Source organism: Eubalaena glacialis, chromosome 4 (assembly GCF_028564815.1).
Source record: "Eubalaena glacialis isolate mEubGla1 chromosome 4, mEubGla1.1.hap2.+ XY, whole genome shotgun sequence".
Taxonomy (NCBI): domain Eukaryota; kingdom Metazoa; phylum Chordata; class Mammalia; order Artiodactyla; family Balaenidae; genus Eubalaena; species Eubalaena glacialis.
Window position 1 is genome coordinate 117,921,643 of NC_083719.1, and position 23,339 is coordinate 117,944,981.

The following is a 23,339-nucleotide window of genomic DNA, read 5'->3' on the forward strand; positions in this document are numbered from 1 at the left end:
TGTAGGCCATGTCCTTGCTAGACCGTGTATTTGACTGTGTTAAGGGGAAGGGAAGGTTGGGAGTGTGTTAGGAGAGCCCCAAGATTTTTGTTGTTGTTGTTGTTAAATTTATTTATTTTATTTATTTATTTATTTTTGGCTGCGTTGGCTCTTCCTTGCTGCGTGCATGCTTTCTCTAGTTGCGGCGAGCGGGGGCTACTCTTCGTTGCGGTGCGTGGGCTTCTCATTGTGTTGGCTTCTCTTGTTGCAGAGCATGGGCTCTAGTCACGCGGGCTTGCGTAGTTGTGGCTCGCGGGCTTCATTGCTCCGCGGCATGTGGGAACTTCCTGGACCAGGGCTTGAACCCTTGTCCCCTGCATTGGCAGGCGGATTCTTAACCACTGTGCCACCAGGGAAGCCCAAGCCCCAAGATTTTAACTGATCAAACCACTTTCGAACTAATCTGAGTGGCCAAGGGATGCCATTTGTGATTGGCTTAGTCCTGGAGTCCTTGAATCAGTCTTGATGGAAAAGAAGAAAGGGTGACCTGGATTGGCTTAGGTTAGATTGGGCTCACCCTGGAACTGGTAAGGAATGAGCTTCCCCAAAGCACATGAACTACAGGAAGAAAGAATGGATACTTAACTGGAAATCTGACTTATTATGAAGGGGGATGTGGTTGTTGTGTGGGCAGCCAGCAAAGTCCACTATTTTAATGCAGATTTTCTAGGGAACCTTTCTTTATGGCTACTCTGTTCTTCTTATAGAGTCATTTATGAATTTATTGATTGCATATTATGAAAAAGAATTAATGGTGAAATTATTAAATTTTGAGTATGAGACTCTTCCCTCTATTAACTTACTCAGATAGGTAAAACGTTAAATATCAGTACAGGAGAGGGGTGACAGTACAAGGCAGCAAGATGACAGCAATCATGTTCATCCAGAATATATGTACTTTGCATTCCCCAGTAATGCTTTTTTAATCAGGAGGTCATTGTGTCAGGCACTTCGGGGGCTACAGAGATGATAGAAAGGAGATGCTGGCCCCCTCCAGACTTCAGGCCCAATCAAGAGAATGGATAAAAGGCTTTGGGGACTGGGAAGAAATGGCCTCCCTCACAGAAGCAAACCACCCAGAACAGGAACCTGTAAAACAAAGTGGGGGCTCCTGGGGAGTGCTCCAGCGTCCTGGGAGCCTGGATGGTCAGAGGAGATGCTTGGCATGCTCTGTGGACAGCTCTGCCCTCTGTGTAGTGACAACCGAGCAAACTGCTCAGCTGCTCAGAGCTGTGGGTCTCAGGAGAGCAACCAGATCACCCAGTGCCCAGGGTGGGGGCAACCCTTACACTCACTGGTCACTCACTGCCGGCGTTGCTGCTTGTTAGAAAACCCCATTGTGGCCCAGCCCTGTTTGTTGGAGGATTTCTGTCACCGGGTCAGCCTCTGCTGATCTGATTCATAATTAATGCTGTTAGACTTTCTGCCTTCTTCTTAGAGCTATCCAATCACATTTATGGATATTTTAGAGAATTAAAAAACAAAATAATAATCTGTTCTTCATTCAGCACATTTACTGAGGGGCCTGCCTTGTGCCAGTCACTATGCTAAGCTCCAGGGTCATGGTGATGACCCAAAACTGACGTGATTCCTGCTGTCACAGCCTGTAGTCTAGTGGGGGAGGCAGACAAAAGGCAAACAGATACATAAGATATTTGCCAATTGTGATGGTGAGAAGGAAACAAAATGGGCAGAGCTGAAGATGTGCAAGAGGTTTAAGATATCTTTAAGGCAATTTGTAAATGATCTCATGATTACAGTTTTTATCCTAACTATTTCCCCAGATTAAATGCAAATAACTTTCAATGTCTGTCTCCTAGGTGTACTCGGCAGGTCCCTGATGAACCAAGGGAACCCTCCACCGTATCCAGGCCCCGGTCCGACGGCTCCATACCCACCTTATCCACAGCAACCGATGGGGCCTGAGGTCTACCCTCCAGGACCTGTGGGGGGACCCTACCCACCTCCTCAGGGGTACCCCTACCAAGGATACCCACAGTACGGCTGGCAGGGCGGACCTCAGGAGCCTCCTAAAACCACAGGTACTGTGATGTGAATGGGGCATGTATACAGTTGGTCCTCCATATCTGCAGGTTCTGCACCCACGGATTCAACCAACTACCAGATTGAAAATATTTGGGGGAAAAAAATTCCAGGAAGTTCTAAAAAGCAAAACTTGAATTTACTGTGCTCCAGAAAGTACTTACATAACATTCATGTTGTATTTACAACTATTTAAATGACATTTACATTGTGTTTTTATTATAAATAATCTAGAAATGATTTAAAGTATATAGGAGGATGTGCGTAGGTTATATGCAAATACCTTTCATATAAGGTATTTATATATAAGGGACTTGCGCCACTGTAGATTTTGGTATCATGTGGGTCCTGAAACCAATCCTCCGTGGATACCGAGGGACGACTGTATGTGTATTACGTGGGTGTGCATGTGTGCAGTCCAACGTCACCAACGGAAATGTTTGCATGTTTTCTTTGGCAGAGAAGAAACTCTGGCCTTTGTTTGCCATGGTTGACATTTCCAAAGCTTGGTGACTGCTTCGGGTGGCTTCTAACTCCTGAGAAGGACTTCTTTCTTGGGAGGGCTGAATCAATTCTGCCTCCTTTCTCTTGTCCCCTGTGGGGCTGATGACTTCCTGGCCGACATGTTTTCTGAAGGCATCTCCTCGAGCAGTGAGAGGGGGCAAAGTACCAGTTGGGTTCTTGCTCTGGCAGCCTGTTTTGCTTTTCAGGTTTAGCCTGTTGGGATTGTTTTATCTCTCAACTTGTTGACCCTCAAGTCATCCTCTTGCCCCTGCTATTGGGGTTGGTTTTCTTTACTAATATGTTTTCATAATTCTATTTAACCTGCTAGCTGAGTTGTCAGCAGCTTATGAGTCCTTCTTGTGTGCTGGAACAGTGCTACTCAAAGTTTACTGTGCAGACAAGTGCCAGTCCATGGGCGGCTATCAGGCTGCAATGAGATAAATACAGAAAGTGAGAGTAAAAATTTTAAAACTTTGAGAGCCATTTGACATTGCTGTGACATTCGAGCATGCAATCTTGCATTTTACAAAAAAGTAGCAGTCTGTGAAGGGTTAGGAAGGAAACATCTTGAGAAGCACTGTGCTACCTGTCTTGGTGACTGTTATGACTGTATTATAACCTTTTGGTTTGCAGAATAGTTGCTCTCTTAGAGCTTTCAGCTTTTGAATATAGCTCATTCTTACCGAGTGCTTATTATGTGCCAGGTGCTCTCCTAAGAGCTTTATATACGTTCACATTTAATCCTTGCAACAGTCTTATGAGGTTATTCCCATTTTACAGTGAAGTAATTGAGACACAGAGTGGAGTAACGACTTGCCCAAGGCCACCCAGCTAGAAATGGCAGACCCCAGATTTGAATCCTGAAAGTTTGACTGTGGAATTTGTACCTGTATCTTATTGCTGTACTGTTGTCCCTTTCCTGTCTTTTCTGACCTGACACATTTGTCTGAATTTAGGGCCTTAGGCTGCCTCAGAGATTTTCCTATAGTTTTAACCCCTTACTAATCAAAAGTAGTAACAGAACTGACAGTTCATTTTATTTCAGAATTTGAGGGTTCTTTAGAATGGGTGGATGCCAAGGAAGAAAAATAGGTTTAAGAGGAATTGTGCGCTCAATATGGGAAAGATTTTACTTTTATGGTGTCAAGTCAAGGGCTGTATTGAGATTGAATAGATTTGAATACCTTTAAAAGATTTAGTTTATCTTGAAGGAAAACTTTTACAATCCAAGGTTCTGTTTCGTTGTAAATTGTTATAACACGTGCTTGGAGGACTGCGGGAAGTACAACCAGTATAAATCAGAGCAGTTGGCATCCAGGTCTATGACATCAGAGGGGGATTTCCTGAAAATAAATCTCAGTTTCTGGGGTTTCTGCTTCAAAACAAGGTAACCCTGTGATGAATGAAAGAAGGCCAACTGAAAAGACCACATAATATATGATTCATTTATGTGCAATTCAAGATTAAGCCAAACTAATCTATGGTGATGGAGATCAAAATAGTGGTTACTCCGGGCTGTGGTGTCGGAGGCTAGGGTAGGGTTTGTTATTGACTAGGAATGACACAGGGAAACTTCTGGGGTATTAGGAGTTTTTTTTGTTTTTTGTTTTTGGCTGCGTTGGGTCTTCATTACTGTGTGCGGGCTTTCTCTAGTTGTGGCGAGCGGTGGCTACTCTTCGTTGCAGTGTGAGGGCTTCTCATTGCGGTGGCTTCTCTTGTTGCGGAGCATAGGCTCTAGACACGCGGGCTTCAGTAGTTGTGGCTCGCGGGCTCTAGAGTGCAGGCTCAGTAGTTGTGGTGCACGGGCTTAGTTGCTCCGCAGCATGAGGGATCTTCCCGGACCAGGGCTCGAACCCGTGTCCCCTACATTGGCAGGCGGATTCTTAACTACTGTGCCACCAGGGAAGCCCTAAGAGTATTCTTTTATCTTAATCTGGGTATAAACATTTTCAAGCCACACAGTTAATATTTGTGCACTTTAGTATATGTTATATGTCAATGAAAAAAGTCAGCCCAGCATTTGTATTAAACAATAGATTCAGCCCATTGCCTCCCTAGGTTGTGTCTTTCACCCATAGCCCTCCTGGTCTATGGTTTGTAGGCCATTTCTGGGCCTGTATTGTTTATACTGACTGTAACTACCATTCAGTGGATTTGGAACATTATAGAGCTTGTCTAGAATAAGTGCTTCCTGGGCTCGGTGGACCTTGTCCCCTCATGCAGAAAATACTCACAGGTTTGGCCCTCTTTCTTACCTTTGGTGTAATTTAAGTATTACATCAGTGTTTTTGAGGAAAAAAAATAATATCTTAATTCTTCTTAGGATTAAAAGGCTTTATCAATTTATCAATGATTTCATAAATGCAGTTGAAAGCTGTTTAACATTCTTTTCTACAGGATTTCTCTCTCTGTCATCAGCTTGTGCATTGTTAATTGCCCAGACCTGTTCTGTACCAGGTATGGCAGGGGATACCAGGTGGTCAAGCTCTTCTCTCAACCTGGGGTCCAGGTTCTGTGAATGGGACCCTCTGACCCCCCTCTCACTAAGGGATGTGCTTTTGGGGACCCCTTTCATTTCTTTCTCTTTGTATTGCTCCTGGGATCCCCAATCAGAATCATTCTTGGGGCCTGTATTCTAAGCATGTGTCTTTGAGCTCTCTGCAGAAATTTAAGGGATTTTTTCTCTAGCAGGATGATTTTAGATGTATCTACTACTGCATATGCCATCTCTCAGCTGAAGTTCATGTGTGTAGTCCCTTCTGTTAACAGCTACCTAGGTGGAAATTATTTGTTTTAGGGTCTTAGCTACTCTTAATTGGTGTCTGGTAATTAGTAAGGGTTTAATAAAGTGTTGAATGGACAGGTCAGTGGGTAGATGGCTAATCTAAGCAGAACCTTCTTTGGTAGTCTATTTTTTAGTTCAAATTTCATTTTTTCAGATATTGTATTTTTTAAAATTTATTTATTTATTTTTGGCTGCATTGGGTCTTCGTTGCTGTGCGTGGGCTTTCTCTAGTTGTGGCGAGCAGGGGCTACTCTTCATTGCGGTGCGCAGGCTTCTCATTGCGGTGGCTTCTCCCACTGCGGAGCACGGGCTCCAGGAGCACGGGCCTCAGTAGTTGTGGCACGCAGGCTCAGCACTTGTGGCTCGCGGGCTCCAGAGCGCAGGCTCAGCAGCTGTGGTGCACGGGCTTAGTTGCTTCGCGGCCCATGGGATCCTCCCGGACCAGGGCTCGAACCCCTGTCCCCTGCATTGGCAGGCGGACTCTCAACTGCTGCCCCACCAGGGAAGCCCCTGTATTTTTTTTTTAAGCCTTTGTTTTTCTCAGGAAACCAGCTTTTTGGAAACCATGTGATTGGAAGCAGCAGGTGCTTGTGGGAATGAGGCTTCCCAGGGAGCACACCTGCAATATGTCAAGGGTCTCCTGGGGAGATTTTTAATAATAATAACAACTATACCAACTAGTATTTCTTGCACTGGCATTAGCTTCACGTAATCTTCATAATGACCCTGAAGCATTAGTCCCATGTTATAGAGGTAGAATCTGAGGCTCAGAGAGGTTGTGATTCAGTTATTTATTGTATAACATACCACCCTGAAACTCAGTGGCTTAAAACAACAGTGATTTATTATTTCTCATGATTGTGTGAGTTGGCTTTAGGGGATCTCTCCTGGGGTCACTTGCGTGACTTAATCCAGCTGTCAGCTTGGCTGGAGCTGAAATGTCCAAGACTGCCTCGCTCACATGACGAAGGCCTGGGTTTAGCTCCATGAGGCCTCTCTCTACACATCTCCCTTTCCACGGCAACTAGCTTCCAAGAGTGTGAAAGTAGCAGCTGCCAGGCTTTTAACAGCTAGGCCCAGAGCTGGCACTGCCTCACTTACCCTGTATTCTATTGCTCAAAGGCTGGCCAGATTCAGCAGGAGAGGAAATAGATGCCATCTCCCCCCACTCCTGCTTTTTTGGCAACAGCTTTATTGAGATACAATTCACATACCATACAATTCTCCCATTTAAAGTGTCCAATCCAGTGGGTTTTGGTGTATTCACAGAGTTGTGTGACCATCACCACTGTCTAATTCCAGAAGATTTTCATCACCCCGAAAAGAAACCCTTTGGCAGTCACTTCCGATTTCCTTAACTCTCCTCCTACATGAATCTACTTTTCTGTCTCTATTAATTTGCCTGTGTTGAACTTTTCTTATAAGTGGAATCATGTAATATGCGCTCTTTTATGACCGGCTTCTTTCCCTTAGTGTAATGTTTTCAAGGTTCATCCACGTTGTAGCAACTATCAGTGCTCCATTCCTTTGCCAAATAATATTTTATTGTATGGATATGCCATATTTTATTCATCTGTTCATATTTTATTCATCTGTTCATTAGTTGATGGACATTTGGGTATCTGCTTTTGAGCTATTTTGAATGATAAATAATGGCTGTCATAAACATTGGTGTAAAATAGATTCCATCTCACTAGGAGGAACAGCATGTGAATACAGAGTGAGAGGAATCGTTGGTGGCCATCTTGGCAGACAGTTCACCATGCTCCGATCTTTCCTTTTAACAATTCATCTCTCTCCCATGTGCAAATTATACCCATCCCCTTCTAAGACCACCAGATGTCTCATCCAGTAACTACCTCGGCTTGGAGTTAAGGATGTCACCATCGAGGATGGCCTCTAACCAGCCATGCCGCTCCCTTCACTCCCTACTCCTCATTCCCATTCTGCCCAACTGTACAGAGAGATCAAACAGAATATCAGCACTTCTGTGAAGCTTTCCCTCCTGTATCCCATACCTCCCATAGAATTTACCACTCCTAGGTGCTTCAGCTGCACCCCATACAGACTTCTTTCAAGGCACCTCCTCTCTCCAAATTCAGTTAGGTTTCATGTTCTGATTTACCTCTTTAATGTCTGACTCCAGTCAACCTTGCTCATACTATTTTAGTTTAGGCTTCCACCATTTGTGTTGGTCAAGACTCTTAAGATTGCAAGTGACAGAATCTCAGCCTTAAATATTAACCAGCAACAGAGGATCATTGGAGACCTGAGTGAAGGCCCCAGATGATAGATGGTGACCAAAACAGACAGGAAAAAGGGACACTGAGGGAACAGAGGCAACACAAGGAGCAGAAACCCTACTACAAAAAAGGGGGGGAATCTTCTAATATTCTTAGATATGCAGGGAGATTTCTTACTGAAATAAGAGCAGGGATGCTGTATAAAAAAGCAACTCAGGATACAAAAGCACTTAGGCAAGGAGCATGTGTCAGCCCAAGGATTGGGTTCAAAGACCCATTTGGATAGCCAGGTCTTGCCAAACCAGAACTTAAGGCTTTTTGCCACAGGTGGAAGCTTGACATATGTTTTGGTTATCTATTGCTATGTAGTAAATCACCCCAAAGCTTGGCGTTAGAGATTCTATAATTTGGGCAGGACTTGGCAGGAAAGATTCATCTCTGCTCCCTGGGCCTGGAACATAGGAGATAACCAGTGTGCTGAGTTGAGTATGTGTACTTTCTACCCTTGAATGGGATTTACAAACTTTCCTTCTTGGCTTTCATATTTATAGCTGTCTAAAGGGGCACTATTGGGTTGGCTTATACCAATAATACAGAGGAAGAAGCTGTTTGGTTTGGCAGATGCTTTGGAAGGGAGAGAGGGATGGGAGCATGACTGCTGGCTGTCTCACTGCTGGGAGGGGTCACGTGATGCCCATGCTGAGAAGCTACTATGCTTATGCGTGTCCCATCCAGGCTTGGGCTTTTCCACTCTTACTGGCTTGGTTTGACCCTCTTGTTTCCCATGAAGTTAATTTAAGTTCAGTCGTATTCTATCAACTGTTTCAGTGAAATCTTGTACGTCTGGTTCATCATAACAAGAAATTGTTCTTTTGAATGCAAAAAAAAAATCCTCCATCCAGTATCCCTTTTCCCCCTCTCCCTCCTTCCACGTGGCCTCTCAGTGTGGCTGACTTGGGCCTCACAGTGTGACAGCCTCAGGAGGTCTGGGCTCCTTAGGCGTTAGAGTACAAAAGTGGCAGCTGCCAGGCCTTCCTTTAAAAAACAAACAAACAAAAAACTTTTCATTTAACTTCTAATTTTGAAAAAATTCCAGACTTACAAAAGCTTTGCAGAAATAGTACAAACAATTCTGTATACCTTTCACCCAGATTTCCCCAAATCTTCTGCAACTACAAGGTAATGATCTCCCTGGCTTTTTTTTACTGCCCAGGCTCAAAAGTCTCAGCACATCACTTCCACCACACTCTCTGTCAAAGCAGCCACAGGTCTAGCTAGCAGAGATTCAGGGGGAGGGGAAATGGACTTTAGTCTTCATGGGTGGGTGACAAAGCCACAGTGCAAAATGGCACAGAAACTCTACCCCCAAGTCCCAGTGGTGATGGGTGAGCTCATGTTCAGTGAAACATTCTAAATAACAAAACTCTTTCTAGGTTCTTATGAATATGTCATAGTAACAAAACTGTTTAAAGTGAAAATTAAACACAACAGTATCTCCAGTCTTAGGTCAGAAGATAGGCCATCTGTCTTTTTAAGGAAAGTTCTGTGAATTGGTTAGAAAGTCATGAAGTCCGAGGTTTTTAAATTCTCTCACCAAGTGGTACGGACTTATATACACTACCAGATGTAAAATAGATAGCAAGTGGGAAGCAGCCGCATAGCACAGGGAGATCAGCTCGGTGCTTTGTGACCACCTAGAGGGGTAGGATAGGGAGGGTGGGAGGGAGGGAGACGCGGGAGGGAGGGAGACGCAAGAGGGAGGGGATATGGGGATATATGTATATGTATAGCTGATTCACTTTGTTATAAAGCAGAGACTAACACACTATTGTAAAGCAATTATACTCCAATAAAGATGTTTTTAAAAAAAAAAAGAAAAAAAAAAAAGAAGTAAATTCTCTCACCAAAACTGAAATGGCTGCCACTCAGATACCTCAAATCATTGGAAATGTTAGAGTTCTCAGCTGATCACCCTTCCGAACTCATGGCAGACATCACTCATCAATTCTGGCTCTAGCTGCTCAGCCCCAAATTTGGCTTCAGAATCCTCCTTACCGAAGGATCCTAGGCAGCCGCTGAGTGAGGCTTGAATTGTTAGGTAAGATGAGGCCATTTTACCATTTCTTGCTAGGCCGAATCCCTCTTTTTAGAGATACTAAAACTGAAGTACAGTGAGGTTTAGTGACTTGCCCATGGTCCACGAGTTTTGACTAGGATGTAAGTCCTGATTCCAAGCTAAATGCATTTCTTCTTTATGGCCTGCTGCTGCGATCCAGCACTGATTCCACAGCAATTCCCAGACACCTTCCCTCTGCCTCCTCCCTCCGCCCTGCCCCCCAACCACCGAAACAAACACAAAAACCTGGTAGTTATAACAGGGTACCACTTTCCTAGTAGACAGGTAAGTGGAGTGTGATAAAAGCTGGGTTCAAATCCCCTTATTAACACGAGGACCTGGGCAGATTGTTTAACCTCCCCGATCTTTGAGTGTGCCTGCCTCCCCTTGTAAGCTTCCTGAAGGTGATTTTTTCTCTCCTTCATCTCTGCTTCCACAGAACCTAGAACAGTGCTGAGACGTGGTATATGCTCAGTAAATATTTACTGGATGGATGGAAATATTACCAGTTTGAAAGGTGGTTGTGAATTCATGTTCCATGTCTGGTCCCCTTTCCCTTTGAGCCCCTTCCCTTGCTATTTAATTCTTGGGAGTCCAGATACTGCGGTTTTATTCATATTTTTCTGGGTTAGGACTGATATCTGACAATGTATTGATGTAAAATAAAATGAATTCTGCTTCAGCAGAGTCCTTGGGATGCCCCCATGGAGTTCAGAAGCCTGATTGGCCTTTGAACCGGATTTCTCAGCCTGTAAAAAAGTGCCCCTGTTCTTGCTCTTTGTAATTTGAAGGAGCAAAAGGGGAGCACCTGTTCCAGGAGAGCCCTGCCGGGTCACTGGCCAACCAGCAGGATGCTGTGAGTGGCCTTTCCTCAGTCCACAGTCAGAGTGCCAGCTGGTAACATGGCATGGTGCCCCTGCACACGCCCTTTGGTGTCTGACACTGCTCTCATCGCTCAGCACAGGGATAAACAAGAAAGGAGTTTAACAGTCTGGCATCTCTGGCTAATTGGCTTGAGGTCTGGAATTACAGCTTGGCTTGTTTGAGCCTTTTATGCTTTTTTTTCATCAGAAACTCCGATCAGGCATCGTCATTGCCCTGGGAAGACTTTCAGCATAGATAAAGTCCAGCTCAGTACCTTCTTTCTCTGCCAGGCATCAGATGACAGAATGTCTCAGCAAGGACACTGCCTGGTGCCACCTAAAGCCGCATTGGCTTAGGAATCTAGGTGGAGTTTCTCCAGTTCCCTGAGCTTCTGTTTCCTTATCTGTAAAATTGGTATTATAGGACTGTGGCAAAGCGTAAACAAAGTCATATACCACGTAGAGTGTATGGGCAACGAGGGACTTAACACCCTCCCTTGGCCCACACCACTTTTCTGAATTTTTGCTTGTGGTTGGATGGGGGTGGTGAAGACAGGAAGCCCTCAGGGGAAAGGTGGGGAAGCCAGTTGCTGAGGGTCATTCCTGATCTACCCTGAGAATCCCCACACGTCTGAGGCAACCGTGGGGACCGACAACTCCAAAGTCATGTCATCTGCAGTTTGTAGCCTTATAACTGGTCTCCCTCCTCCTGCTCTTGCCCCCTGCTGTCTGTTTTTTCGCCAGACCCTCGAGAGGCTTCCCTTATCACTCAGAGTAAAAGCCAGTCCTTAGGGGGACCAGCCAGGCCCTCCATGAGCGGGCTGCCCCCGTGCACTGCTCCACCTTCACAGGCCACCCCATTCCTACCCCGGCCTTGGTATTTGCCATTCCCTTTCCCTCTCCTCCGAAATTGACTGGGCTTGTGTCCTCTCGTGGTTCTTGCTCAGCTGTCACCTAGTCAGAGAGGCCTTCCAACCACCTCCCCTCTCCCTCTGCCCCATTTAACCAAGCACCCCAGCCTGGCACACTCTCCCTGCTATGCCCACCTCTTTTCTCTTCCCAACACATTGTTCACATGTCCCTTGGCTGCCTTTCTCCTCCTGCTGGAACGTAAGCTCCTTGAAGGCAGGGACTTTTGTATGTCATGTTCACTACTCAATTCCAAGTATGTGCTGACTGGCTGAGTGTCCCCTCTCCCAATGTCCTCTGCCTGCACAGGTGTCTTTGCAGCATTCTACTTCCAGCCTTACCTTGGGTTCCTGTTCCTCCTCATCTCCTCTGTACAGAATCCTGGGAGTGGCTCTAAGGAGCTGCTACTAACTGAGTTTTTGCTGTGTCACGCCTGGTGCTGGACACTGTATATCCATCAGCATTTAATTAGCGTGACAGCTCTATGAGGTGGGTCTTACTCTTCAAAAGAAGAGTTTGCCCAAGGTCAGAGCTAGTAAGTGGCAAGCAAACATTCTAACACCATGTGTGACCTGAGAGCCTGTTCTTTATGACAGTGTCCCAGAGGCTCCACCACCGGGATAGGTGCCAGCGCCCGAGGGCTCTGCCCCATTGCTGCCTTCCAGTCTGGCCGAGGTCCGAGCTTGGCCTACCTTGTGCTGCTTCCTTCTTGGTCTCCTGGTTTATCCTGATCTCTGCCTTCTTCATGGCAAGAGTTGACTATCTTGCGAAATACTTCTTTATATCTTATCCTCACTTGATCTTTGTTCAGTTAATTCATTTAACCTTCGTCCTTCCTCTTGCATCTCTTAGCACACATTCTGGGACGTTCAGTTGAATCTTCTAGTGCCCAAAGGGCATTTTCATGGAATTCCTTGGAAAAGTGCCCTTATGTCTCACATGGGCTTGGGCCAGCATCTTTAAAACTTCAACCAGCCCTGTCAGAATTGGGAAACTTGTGGTTTCTGACTCAGCAAGTAGGTCTGGTCACATAGACTCTTTGCTATGAGAAGAGAGACAGACCCAGTGGCCACAAGGAGGGAGGTCTCTAGAAAGGGAGGAAGAAGAGAAAGATGAGCAAGGAAGGGATATGAGAGGGAGACAATATGGTTCCCAGACCTAGCACAGTAGCTGGTAGTTAGTAGTGCTTCCAGAAAGACCTACAGAAAGCATGAAACCTCAGGGCCTATCTAGATGAAGGCACAGAAACTGGGGGCAAATGGGACGGTTGTCTGTGGTCTGATCCAGCCTGAACTTGGCCCCTCAACTAGGAGAAGGCGGGCTGCTTATGGGGTCCTCCTGGGATGCGTGGCTCTTGATAAGGGCTCTGACCGCAGCTGTTTCTCTTAGCACTGCAGGGCCCCCCTTTCCCTATCTCAGGGAGGGCAGGGACCTTCATGGCCCATCAGGCTTAGAGCTTGCTGATTCTTGCTTTGGAGGGGAAACTGCTCCTTCTTACTTTTTGTCATGGTCTACTGGCTTCCATTTAGTGGAGGCTTTGCTACCAGCCTGGGTTTCTATGTGATAGGCCAGAGGTTTTGATTTACCTGAGGATGAAAAGGTTTTGGTGGAAGCAGTTCCTCACCTAACGCTTGGGCATGCCAGAGTAGAACCTATACAAGTTAAGGGCTCAAACATTTCTTTTGCCCTCCTTAATGGTTTTCTATTATTCTTAGAATAAAGACCAACATTCCAAAAGGTCTTGAGAGGTCCTTCATGGTGTAGCCTTGCCAGCAGATTCTGTTTCAGTTCCTCAGCCTCACCAGGCCTCTCCTCCCATATGGCTTTTGCAAATGGTGTTTCTTCTATATGGCTTGGAAAATTCACACCTCTCTTGACTCAGTACAAGTAACCTATTAATCCTTCCCATTTCACTCCTGTGTCACTTCAGCGATGCTGAGTGATACCTTACCCCCACCCCGGTCTGGGTCAGCTTCTGTCCTTCATAGTACTCTCTGGGTTTGTAATTTTACAGCCTTGGCTCTAGTTAGAGAATTACGGTCTCCACCACTGTCTGAAAGCATCCTGATAGTAGAGACCTTGTCTAATTTGACTGACCACTTGATTCCCCAGTAACTACTTGTTGAGTGATTGAAGATGAGAAGTTTAAAGATAGCACAGGGAACTCTGCTCAATATTCTGTAACAACCTGATTGGGAAAAGAATTTGAAAAAGAATAGATACATGTATATGTATAACTGAATCACTTTGTTGTACACCTGAAACTAACACAACATTGTTAACCAACTATACTCCAATATAAAATACAAAGTTTAAAAAAATAAAGATATGCAGGAGAGAAGACAGGGTGAGCTTCTGGAATAAGCTTTTTCAAGTGTTAAACTCTGGGTTTGAGTTTGCAGAAAAGACTGTTTTGCACTACTTTTCACTCCCTCACGTTATTCATTTTTTGGCCTGGGTTCTGAGCAGAATATTCAGTGTGGAGCACTGTTGCAATACTGGCAGTCACAGGTATGTGAATTATCAGAACTGAGAGATGCAGCTTTGGGTCATTTTTGCCTCCACTGAATGGTCTGGTCCCTAAACATAGTAACAACTCTCATAGAAAAAAAAAAGTTTTCCCATTCATAGTCCAGATACCCCATCAACTCAAATCTTTTTTGTGTTCTTATTTCCTAGGCAGTTCTTGCTTATGTGCATGTGTCATTTGCACCTGGCTGCCATTGTAGTGTAGATTCCATTGTGTATTCTGTTTTCCCCCCCACTTACTTTGTCATAAGCAAATTTCCTATAAGGCAGGGTTTCTCAACCTCAGCACGTTGACGTTTGGGCCGGATAATTTTGGCGGGGGGAGTGGGGCGCTGTCCTGTGCATTGTACAATGCTTAGCAGCATCTCTGGCCTCTTCCCACTAAATGCCAGTGGTATCTGCTCAGTTATGACAACCAAAAATGTTGCCCAGACATTACCAGATGTTCCCTAGGGGCCCAGAACCTGCCTTTGAGAACCATTGCGATAGAGTCTTCATAATGAAAACTGTACATTGGGCTTTTGAGCCCAATGGAGGAAGAGGCCTTCCTGGTCAGCTTCATTAGCAGCTGAAAAATTCATGACTTTTTCTGGTGGCCTGCCCAGGAAGAAGGCTCCGGGAACTTGGAGCTATAAAGAATTCCCTCTTGACCTCTTACTGGACAGACAGTAAGAGGCTTTGTTTCTGAGCCTCTCTGCAGGTGGGACGGGAGAATCTGGGTGTTTGATACCAATTCCTAGATTAAAACCAGGAGGACAAGAAGAGTTTGAAGCCAGTGGTCTAAGTTTTTGAACATTTAATATTAATTATTAATTGTCGAATAGTTAATAAATAATAGGTAAATAAAAGAGCTAATAATTATCAAGTGGTTACGGTGTGTCAGGCATTTTTATGTGTTAACTCATTTAGTCCTGAGAACAACCCTCTGAGGTAGATCTTTTCTCATCCCCGTCGTATAGATGAAGGAACTGAAGCAGAGAAAGCGTGAAACTTGTTCATGGTCTCACAGCTAGGAGGTGGTAGAGCTGAGATTCAGACCCACCAATCTAACCCCAAAGCCTGTGCTCCTCAGTGACTACCATTTATTGAGCACCGAGTGAGGTGCCCAGCTCTGGGCTGAGAGCTTTATGGACATGGCTTCAATTCTTGCAATAGTCCTTCCAGGTAAGTGGTGTTATCCCAGATCTTACACATGTGGAACCTGAGTCTTAGAGAGGCTGTAATGTCTTGCCCATGGTTCCCCAGGTGTCTGACCCAGAGCCTGACATGCTTCCATGTGTCATGGGGCCTCCCATGAATGAGTAGAAGTTTTTTTTTTTTTTTTAACTTTGTCTTCCTTTCTTCCTTGGAATCTCACCACTCACTCGTTCAACAATTGTGAAATGCCTTGTGTAATTTAGTGCCAAGCACTAAATAAATGTTACTGTTTCTAATTAGATCTTGTTCAGGTGCTTTGTGTACATGATCTTTTTTAATCCATACAGTGGTCTTGGTGGTTTCCTGTTTCAGAGATGAGGACACAGGTTCAGAGAGGTGAACTAACTGGCCTAAAGTCAAAGAGTAACTCACCGAGCCATGAATTGAACCCAGGTCTGTCTGGTTCAAATTGTATTCTTAACTTTCATGCTCATTTGCATTCCATTAGGAAATACTTCAAAATATTAATAATATTTATATATAATATATTATATATATAATATTAATAATAACGTGCATTGTTAACAGCGGTGAAGAGGTGGGCTCTCTGAGTATGACGTGTGCTCTCTGGGACACTCAGTTGCAACTCTTTTCCTTTCTTTTCACAAAAGCAGGTGCGATTGGCCTTTAGTGAGTGAACTGGGCTCTTGGCACCAGTTTTGATTCTCATTCCCCGTATTTGTGACCTCAGGCTTTAACTTGATAGATCTGCTTAGCTAGGCCCGCGCTTAGATGAAGTCCCGTTCGCCTGTCCCCCGGCCCCCGCCCTGTGACTGCACTAGGTCTGGGAACTGGCATCACATGAAGACAGTCTGGTCACGAGGACACTGGGGGACCATAGGCTCCTAAAGATGGCCTTGGGTTTTTCCATCTTCTTGGATATAGAGACACAATCTGTTTTGGTCAAACGCTTCATGTAAAACACTCTCTTTTGCCTTTTCAAAAGCCTTGGCCTGCCCAGTGCTCAGGGGTAATGGAGTATGAAAGGGCAGCTGCTCTTTGCAGATCCAGTTTACTCAGCTGGCCAGGGAAGTGTGCTCAGTTGGCTGGACCGGGCTGGCCCGGGCTGGCCCAGGAAACAGGGGTGTTTGAAGTCCTACCCTGCTCCCAGACCACTCGCCCCCAGGTGCAGCCCGGGTTTTCTGCTCTAGTACTGCGTTTACCCAGTCTTGAAACTTGACATATGCCTTTCATTCACATCTCGCATAAGCTTTTTAAAGTTAGGTTGATGTAAACAATGAGGAAATTGGTTTGGTGGGCAAGGAAAGGAAGGCTGCTTTGGGTAAAAGGCATCCAGGGAAACTGGAAGGTGCAGGTGGGATAGATCAGGTCATGTCTAGGATTGGAGCCAGGACCGTGGTGTTGGGACCGCCCTGTGAGTGTGAGGTCACCTAGGGTTGCAGGGGCCTTTCCCTAGGATGCGTCCTTCCAAATAGCAGTGAGGCATTAGCTGTGCCGAGAGGCCGGCCCGGGGCCCGAGCACAGTCCGTGTGGCTCTACCTGCAAGCCCAGCTGTTGTGGCCCAGCTCCCATGGGCACCCGCTTCCCCGTGGTCAGTGTGGTTAGCCGCAGGGGAAAAATCTATATTCTGCTTACATTGTGGCTCCCCAGAGCTGAGACTCTCCAAAAAGCTGGACGCAACACAGGACGATCATAACTAAAATGCTGACAATGAAGATGGCGAGGGCTGGTGTCTGTAGATGAGGGCTTAGCCCAGCGTTCACTGACACTAGTGTGGGGACCACGCCCAGCATGGTCAGGGGCCAGAAGAGTGGCTTTCTCCAAACCCTGATTTAGTGCAGCTCTGCTGTACCCCAGGCCACTACTCCTGGGGTACAACCGGGTTCTCACACAGAAAAACATGGCTTCATTCTAAATTACAGGACTTACTTTTTAAATTACAGGAATATCTCTTCTTTATAGAAAGTAAATAATACCCATTCTTTTGCTATCTAGAGACAGTAGTTAACATTTTTGTATAAATCTTTTGGTCTGTGTTTAGTTTTTTATGATGCAGCCCTTTTTGAAATTTGACTAGTATGTTCATCTCTGTCCAGGAGATATATTTGCAGCTAATATAAATGCTACGTAAAAGTGTTGTTGGGTGTTTGGGGTTTTTTTCTTCATCTTAAATTCACCAATCTGTGTACCCTCAGCTGCATCTTGGTCCCGTAGAATGTGAGTCTTGCGAGTGGCAATCAGTGGTTTCCGGTGAAGTCTCCATTTCAGATGTCAGTCTCACGCACCTGACTTCATGCTGGGCGCCCCCAGCAGCCCCTCCGCCCCCTCCCCCCCGCTCTACAATACACAGTGCTTTTCTTCTAGCCATTTATTTTTTTTTACAGCAGCAATAATACTTATAATGTATTATCTGTTTGTGCCTGGCACTGTGCTGCTTTTCAAGGCGTTAATCATCTAATCTTTATAACAATCCCAAGAGGTCGGTGGTGTTATGTCTCCGTTTTTCAGGTGAGGAAGCCGAGCCACAGACAGCTTAAGGGAAATGTATTTTACCAGGTGGACTATGCCAGGTGTAGCAAGCTCAGCCCCCGAGCCCAGTGAACCTGCATCCGCAGCGGCTGGACCTTGGGGGCTACAGGGATGAAGAGGACCCAGCTTCTGCCCTGAAAGCTGCTCTGGCAGGGGCTGAGAGGCCCACTGGGACCGGCCAGTGAGTGGACCGTGACAGTATTTGTAGCCTGCCCTGCCCTTCTGCTGTTGGACACTTGCCTTGGCTCCCTGAGGGAGTGGCTTCCTCCTCCAGGAAATACCGACTTTCCTACCCACTCTTCTGGAAAGCCTTATCAGCTCGCAGCCAGGAAGCTTGCTGCTGTGTGCCGTCAGGGCTGTAACTCTTTTAGTTTTGAGAGGCCAGTACTGCTTCCCTCCTTGTTCCCCGGCTGGCCTCAGTGGCTTTTTTCTCATTATATCAGTGGCGTGCTGCGTGTCCAAGCTAGGATCCTGGTTGGAAAAGGTGGCTCACTCCCTAGGGTGCCCTTACGCATTCTCAGCCTCCTAGACCTTAGAGGCTTTCTGAAGCTGGAGAAGGGCATCCCCACCGCCGCCCCACACACGTGCAAGTGCATGCACACGCACACACGTTTCCCTTAGAGCTTGCACCTGGGTGTGTGCGGTGATGTGGAGAGCTTTGTTCTTGGTGTCCCAGGCATCAGAACCTTTTCCCAGGGACACAACCGGCTTAAAGACCATACATTGAGAATGGCCTAGGAAAGATTTCAGTGCTTTTCAATTGCATTTTCCTTAGGGGAAAAAAAAATTTCCATTAGCCTTACTTTTTGGTAGTGTCTTGGTTCCCTCTGAACTTTTCCATTTAACCCTGAAATGAGTCCATTTGGTAGCCTGGGATACCTTGTCAGTCTGGAGGATTTTGGAGCGTGCAAGATTCTTTTCGAGTTGTTCTTAATGGGTAAAAATGGACTTTTGCTTCTGAGAATAGGTGTATCATGGGTAGTTCATAAAGGATCAGTAGTCTCCGGCCCCGCCCCCTCCCCCCAAAAAAGCCCTGTCCAAGTACCCTTGGGCAGCCATGGGTAACCATGAATTCCTCAAGGCTGCGGGCACAGTTCCCTAGGCCTACAGATCTGAAGGAAAGGTTCTCAGGAGGGCCCTCTGGAGAAAGTGTCTTCTGGGGCTGCGGGGCCGACTCTCCCTGGCCCAGCCAGGCTCGGGCCCCTGAGCTTTTGCTTGCTTCACTCTTTCCCAAGATGATCTCCTAGTCACATGGATCCCTTCTGGGATAGAGTGATGGCCCTGATACCAGGGACTGCCCTCAACCATTTCAGGAAAGTTCTGGATGAGCCAAGATCTCTTGAAGGACTTAAACTGACAGAAGTGGGAGTGACACCCTTCCTTAAGAACTTAAGACTGACAGGGTCTTCATATTTTTTCTTAATAGTGCTTTGCCATTGCTTCAGAGAATAGCCAGCTAAGCCTGTATCTGCAGCTTGCTCGCAAGGTAGGCTGGAAACAGCTTTTCCAACTGAGGTAAAAGGTGCAAGACAAATCGTTCATTCACTCATTCATTCGTTCACTCATTCATTCCATGTCCCTTATATGCCAGGCCTACCAAGTGCCCTGTGCCAGACTAGGGGCATGGCGTGGTGAGTGACGCTGGCGTGTTCAGCATTTTTATCCAAGTAGAATCAGGAGCTAAGGGTCACCAGAATTCGTCTTGGAGAGCAAAAGGAATTCCTGAGCAAGACCTTTCCCCTGTGCAGGCCTGGGAGAAGGGTAGGGAGGGTGAGGGGTTGGCAGAAGGATTCTTGGTGGTCACCAGCTCCAGCTGCTGCCGTGGCGGGGTGGGTCACTGGGACGGCTGTGAGGTTGTGCCTCATTAGGAGGCAGTGCCCCCGGCCCTCCTGGGTCATCGCCCAGCAGTCTGGCATCCACAGGAGGTGGCCCGGCAGTACCTAAGGGAAACAGACACTTCTTTTACCCTATTTCCCTGTCACTTGTTGGTTCTTCAAAAAGACCTCAGTTCATTGTGTAGAAGGAAAAACTGTCTGTAGACTCTGCTAGCAGCCTTACATAATGCCCATGTTGCTTCCAGGTGTCTCAGCAGTTAGGGAGTCCTGCCGTCTGTCCTTCAGGTCTCTGTCTTGGGAGTAACAACGGCAGCTAACAAAAACCAAGAGTCTGCTGTATACTGGGCACTGGCCTACGTGGCTTAACTCATTAAGTCCCCAAAAACCCAATGACGGAAGAGGTGCTATTATTATCCCCATCTTACAAGTGAGGAAACTGAAGCTAGGAGAGGTTGTCACCCTTCAAAGCGGCACTGAGAGTGGACCCCGGGGGATACGACCCTACAGCCACCTCTCCTCATCTCCACGGTGTTCCTTGGCGAGCTGCTAGGAGGCTGGGGTCTGTTTGTGCTGTGATCTCAGGGGCGCTCCTGACTGAGGACGACAGCAGGGAGGCAGGAGTGAGCCCTAGGCCAAGTGTGCCGGGCTTTCAGAGTTTGCTGAGAGCCCTTCCGTTCTCCAAACTGGCGGGGCTGTAAATAAACCCACCGCTTTGGGCAGCTGAACCCTGCTCAGTGGATGGGGAGCAATCAGCTGCCTTCCGTCCTTCCTGACATGTTGGAGGCTCCTTGTGTACCCTTTCCACCTCCAAGGCTAATCTCACCTAGTTTCCCACCTCAGCCTTTCATAGCAAGGATTAGCCTGTCTCTTCCTGTTTCACTGGAAAGGTGGTTGGTCCTGCTGTTGGAGACTTGTTTTTGGATTCAGCTTCAGTGACAAGCTGGCTAGAACTAGTAGAGTTGACCATGGAAGGAAGTTGTCTTCCTGAACTCCAGCCCTGCCTGCCTAACAGAGCTCTAGTCACAGCCCTGCAGGCCAGGCCCCCGCCTCCCCTTCTCCCCTGGGGAAGTCTCTGGCCTCACGTTTGCCAAATGGCCATTCTCAGTGGATATGGTGGTAGTTTTCAGGACCCTTGGTGGTTGACTTTTGGGTGGCTTGCGGCGGTGTTACAGAACAGCAGGGACTGTTGGGGACTGCTTGGCGGAGCCCAGGCCCCCCCACCACAGGTCTTTCCAGATCTACAAGGATGACCTTTGGCGCAGTGAAGTGGTGGGCGGTGTGCTTCAGGGGGCAGAGGGTGGGGTGGGGGGCACTCGTTACAAGTCAAGTGTGCCTTGCTTGAATCACCTGCTCACCACGCTCACTGAGAGTGGCTCTCCTGTCCCGTCCCTCCCTCAGAGCTCACCGTGTACCAGGGCTCTAAACTGGGGTGCCTTCAGGTGAAAATACAGCTATTTTTACTGTCTGCCAAATTAAGCTTGACCAAGGAGGAAGAAAACAACCTCGGGCGTTTTACATAAATGTGTCTGCTAGGACTGTTAATCAGTAACTCAGGAACCTGGTACGTGCAGAAGCCAGTTGTGGTCTGTATACCTAAGATAAAGACACATTTTGTGTTCAATAAAAGCGATATGGTGGTGTTTGCCGTGTTAGAAAATGCAGCAAGACCTATTTGGATGAGGCTCCTGAGGCCGGCACTCAATGTGAGTCAGGCTCATATTGCCGATGGCAGGGCAGCCTGTGCCTGTTTGTGCCGGGGCACTAATTGTAAGAACCCAGCAGCCACTTCCGTGGTGATCTCTGCCCATCTGGGCCCATTCCAAAGAGCCAGCTCCCCTCAAAGGAGCTTCTCCACCTTTTTCTGTAACCCAGTGCCTGAAACCAGGAAAATAATTTTCCTGGTTTCTGTTTAGCATCCAAAATCATGGCAGTTGTTGTCTTATATCCAGGGGCCGCTGACAGTGGGAGTTTGAGGCTTCTGAGTCTATTTCTGTTCTACTCCTACCTTTTCTCTCCTTGCTTTGTTTCTGTGATTCCCTGGTTCCAAGCGTCTTTCCTGCTGCTTAGCAGGGTATGGAATAATCGTGCAGTTCATCACCATCACCACCGCTCCCTCCTTGGGGCAGGGGGAGTCAGGCCATGATGACTCTATCAGTCAGGAGAAGCCAGGGCTGTAGCACAGCCTGGGCCAACCTAAAATGCTGCCTGTTTCTGGGTGAGCTGCTCACTAGCCAGCGTTTCTTTAAATTTTCTTGTAAAGGAAGGAAAACAAGGACAGGGCAGTAGTAGGATTGACATTCCTCTCTCCTTAGCTCATTCTGAAAGGCCCTGTCCTGATTCTGAATTCTAGTTGTTGAATATTGGTCCCCCCGCCCCCCAGTATGGCATGTCACCATGCACTTCCTCAGATATGTCGTTGGCTCTTCTTTCCAAGGTGTCTTGTGAGCTGCCTGAGTCAGGGACCATGTCTTTCATCCCGGACTCCCCTGCAGGGCTGGCTGTGTCAGGGAAATGAGAAGTGAGCATGTGGGGTGGGAGGGAGCCTGAGCAGAGTACCCGCCCCCACAGCAGCTTCTCTCTCCTCCAGCACATCCTCTGTGAGGTCTGGCTGGAGAGGTCTGGAGGGGTCTTCGGGCTGGAGGGCAGGTGGGCACCTGGCAGACAGAGCGGACCTCCTTTTTTGGATGGCTGTGATGGGCGTCTAGCTGTCTGGCCTCCAGGGCAGCCCGGGGGACCGGGGGACTGGGGGACGGCGGGATCAATCGCACCACCAACCCAGGAGAACTGAAACAGCTGCTGGGACAGAACGTCCCTGGGCCACCAGCCTCTAGAGCTTTGCCTCCTGCAAAGCTCCCATATCTCTTTCCCCGCAGGGTGTTGATATGCCTGGAATCCTCATGAATAAGCGGAGGATGAAAGAACGTAGGGTTTATCATTTTAACCACTTTTAAGTGTACAGTTTGGTGGCATTAAGTCCATTCACGTTGCTGTGCAACCATCACCACCATCCATCTCCACAACGTTGTTCATCATCCCAAACTAGAACTCCTTACCCACTAAAAAATAAATCCACTCTCCAGTCCCTGGCAACCACCTTTCTACTTTCTGTCTCTATGAATTTGGCAGCTCCAGGTACCTCATGTAACAGGAGTCATACGGTATTTGTCCTTGTGTGACTGGCTTACTTCACTTAGCAAAATGTCTTTAAGGTACACCCATGTTGTAGCAAATGTCAAAATTTCTTTCCTTTCTTAGGCTGAAGAATATTCCATCGTATGTATAAACCGTGTTTTGTTTATCCTTTCATCCATCGGTGGTCACTTGGGTGGCTTCCACCTTTTGGCTGTTGTGAATATGCTGCTGTGAACATGGGTGGGCAAATACCTGTTCAAGCACCTGCTTTCAATTCTTTTGGGTACGAGTTGTAAAGCACAGGAGCAGGATGTCTTTTGAAGGTCAGTTTCTGATGACTCACCCTTCTCCACTGAGGGCTAGACTCACAGGCCAAAAGGTAGCTTTACTCACTGCCTAATTTTAGACTCCAACATAACCACCACTGGTCACTCGTAACATCAGGCTTCATTTTGATATTTGATAGGCTTTCACAGCATGTTAAAATTCCGGTTTTATGTATTACCTGTCACTGACTACACTTAGCTGGCCACTTCCTTGTGATTGTGGAGGCACCCTTGTCACTCGGTGGTGGGCATTGACACTAGGCAGTGCACCTCATTACACCCGGCTTGCTCCCGGGTGGGCAGGCTCTTGATGACTTTGCCCCTCCTA

General features: G+C 46.9%; 1 protein-coding gene across 4 annotated transcripts in view; it reads left to right on the plus strand.

Moving 5' to 3' along the window:
• The window catches only part of CYSTM1 (cysteine rich transmembrane module containing 1), a 53,824-nt gene that overhangs the window by 24,467 nt on the left and 6,018 nt on the right, over window positions 1–23,339 (plus strand). For 3 of the 4 annotated variants that reach the window (XM_061189678.1, XM_061189679.1, XM_061189680.1), the window contains exon 2: window positions 1,860–2,081. In XM_061189678.1, the coding sequence (XP_061045661.1) occupies window positions 1,880–2,081 (202 nt within the window). In that variant the 5' untranslated portion in view covers window positions 1,860–1,879. Of the gene's footprint in view, window positions 1–1,859; window positions 2,082–23,339 lie in introns of those variants that run through there. The other variant, XR_009700836.1, reaches the window with a different exon arrangement.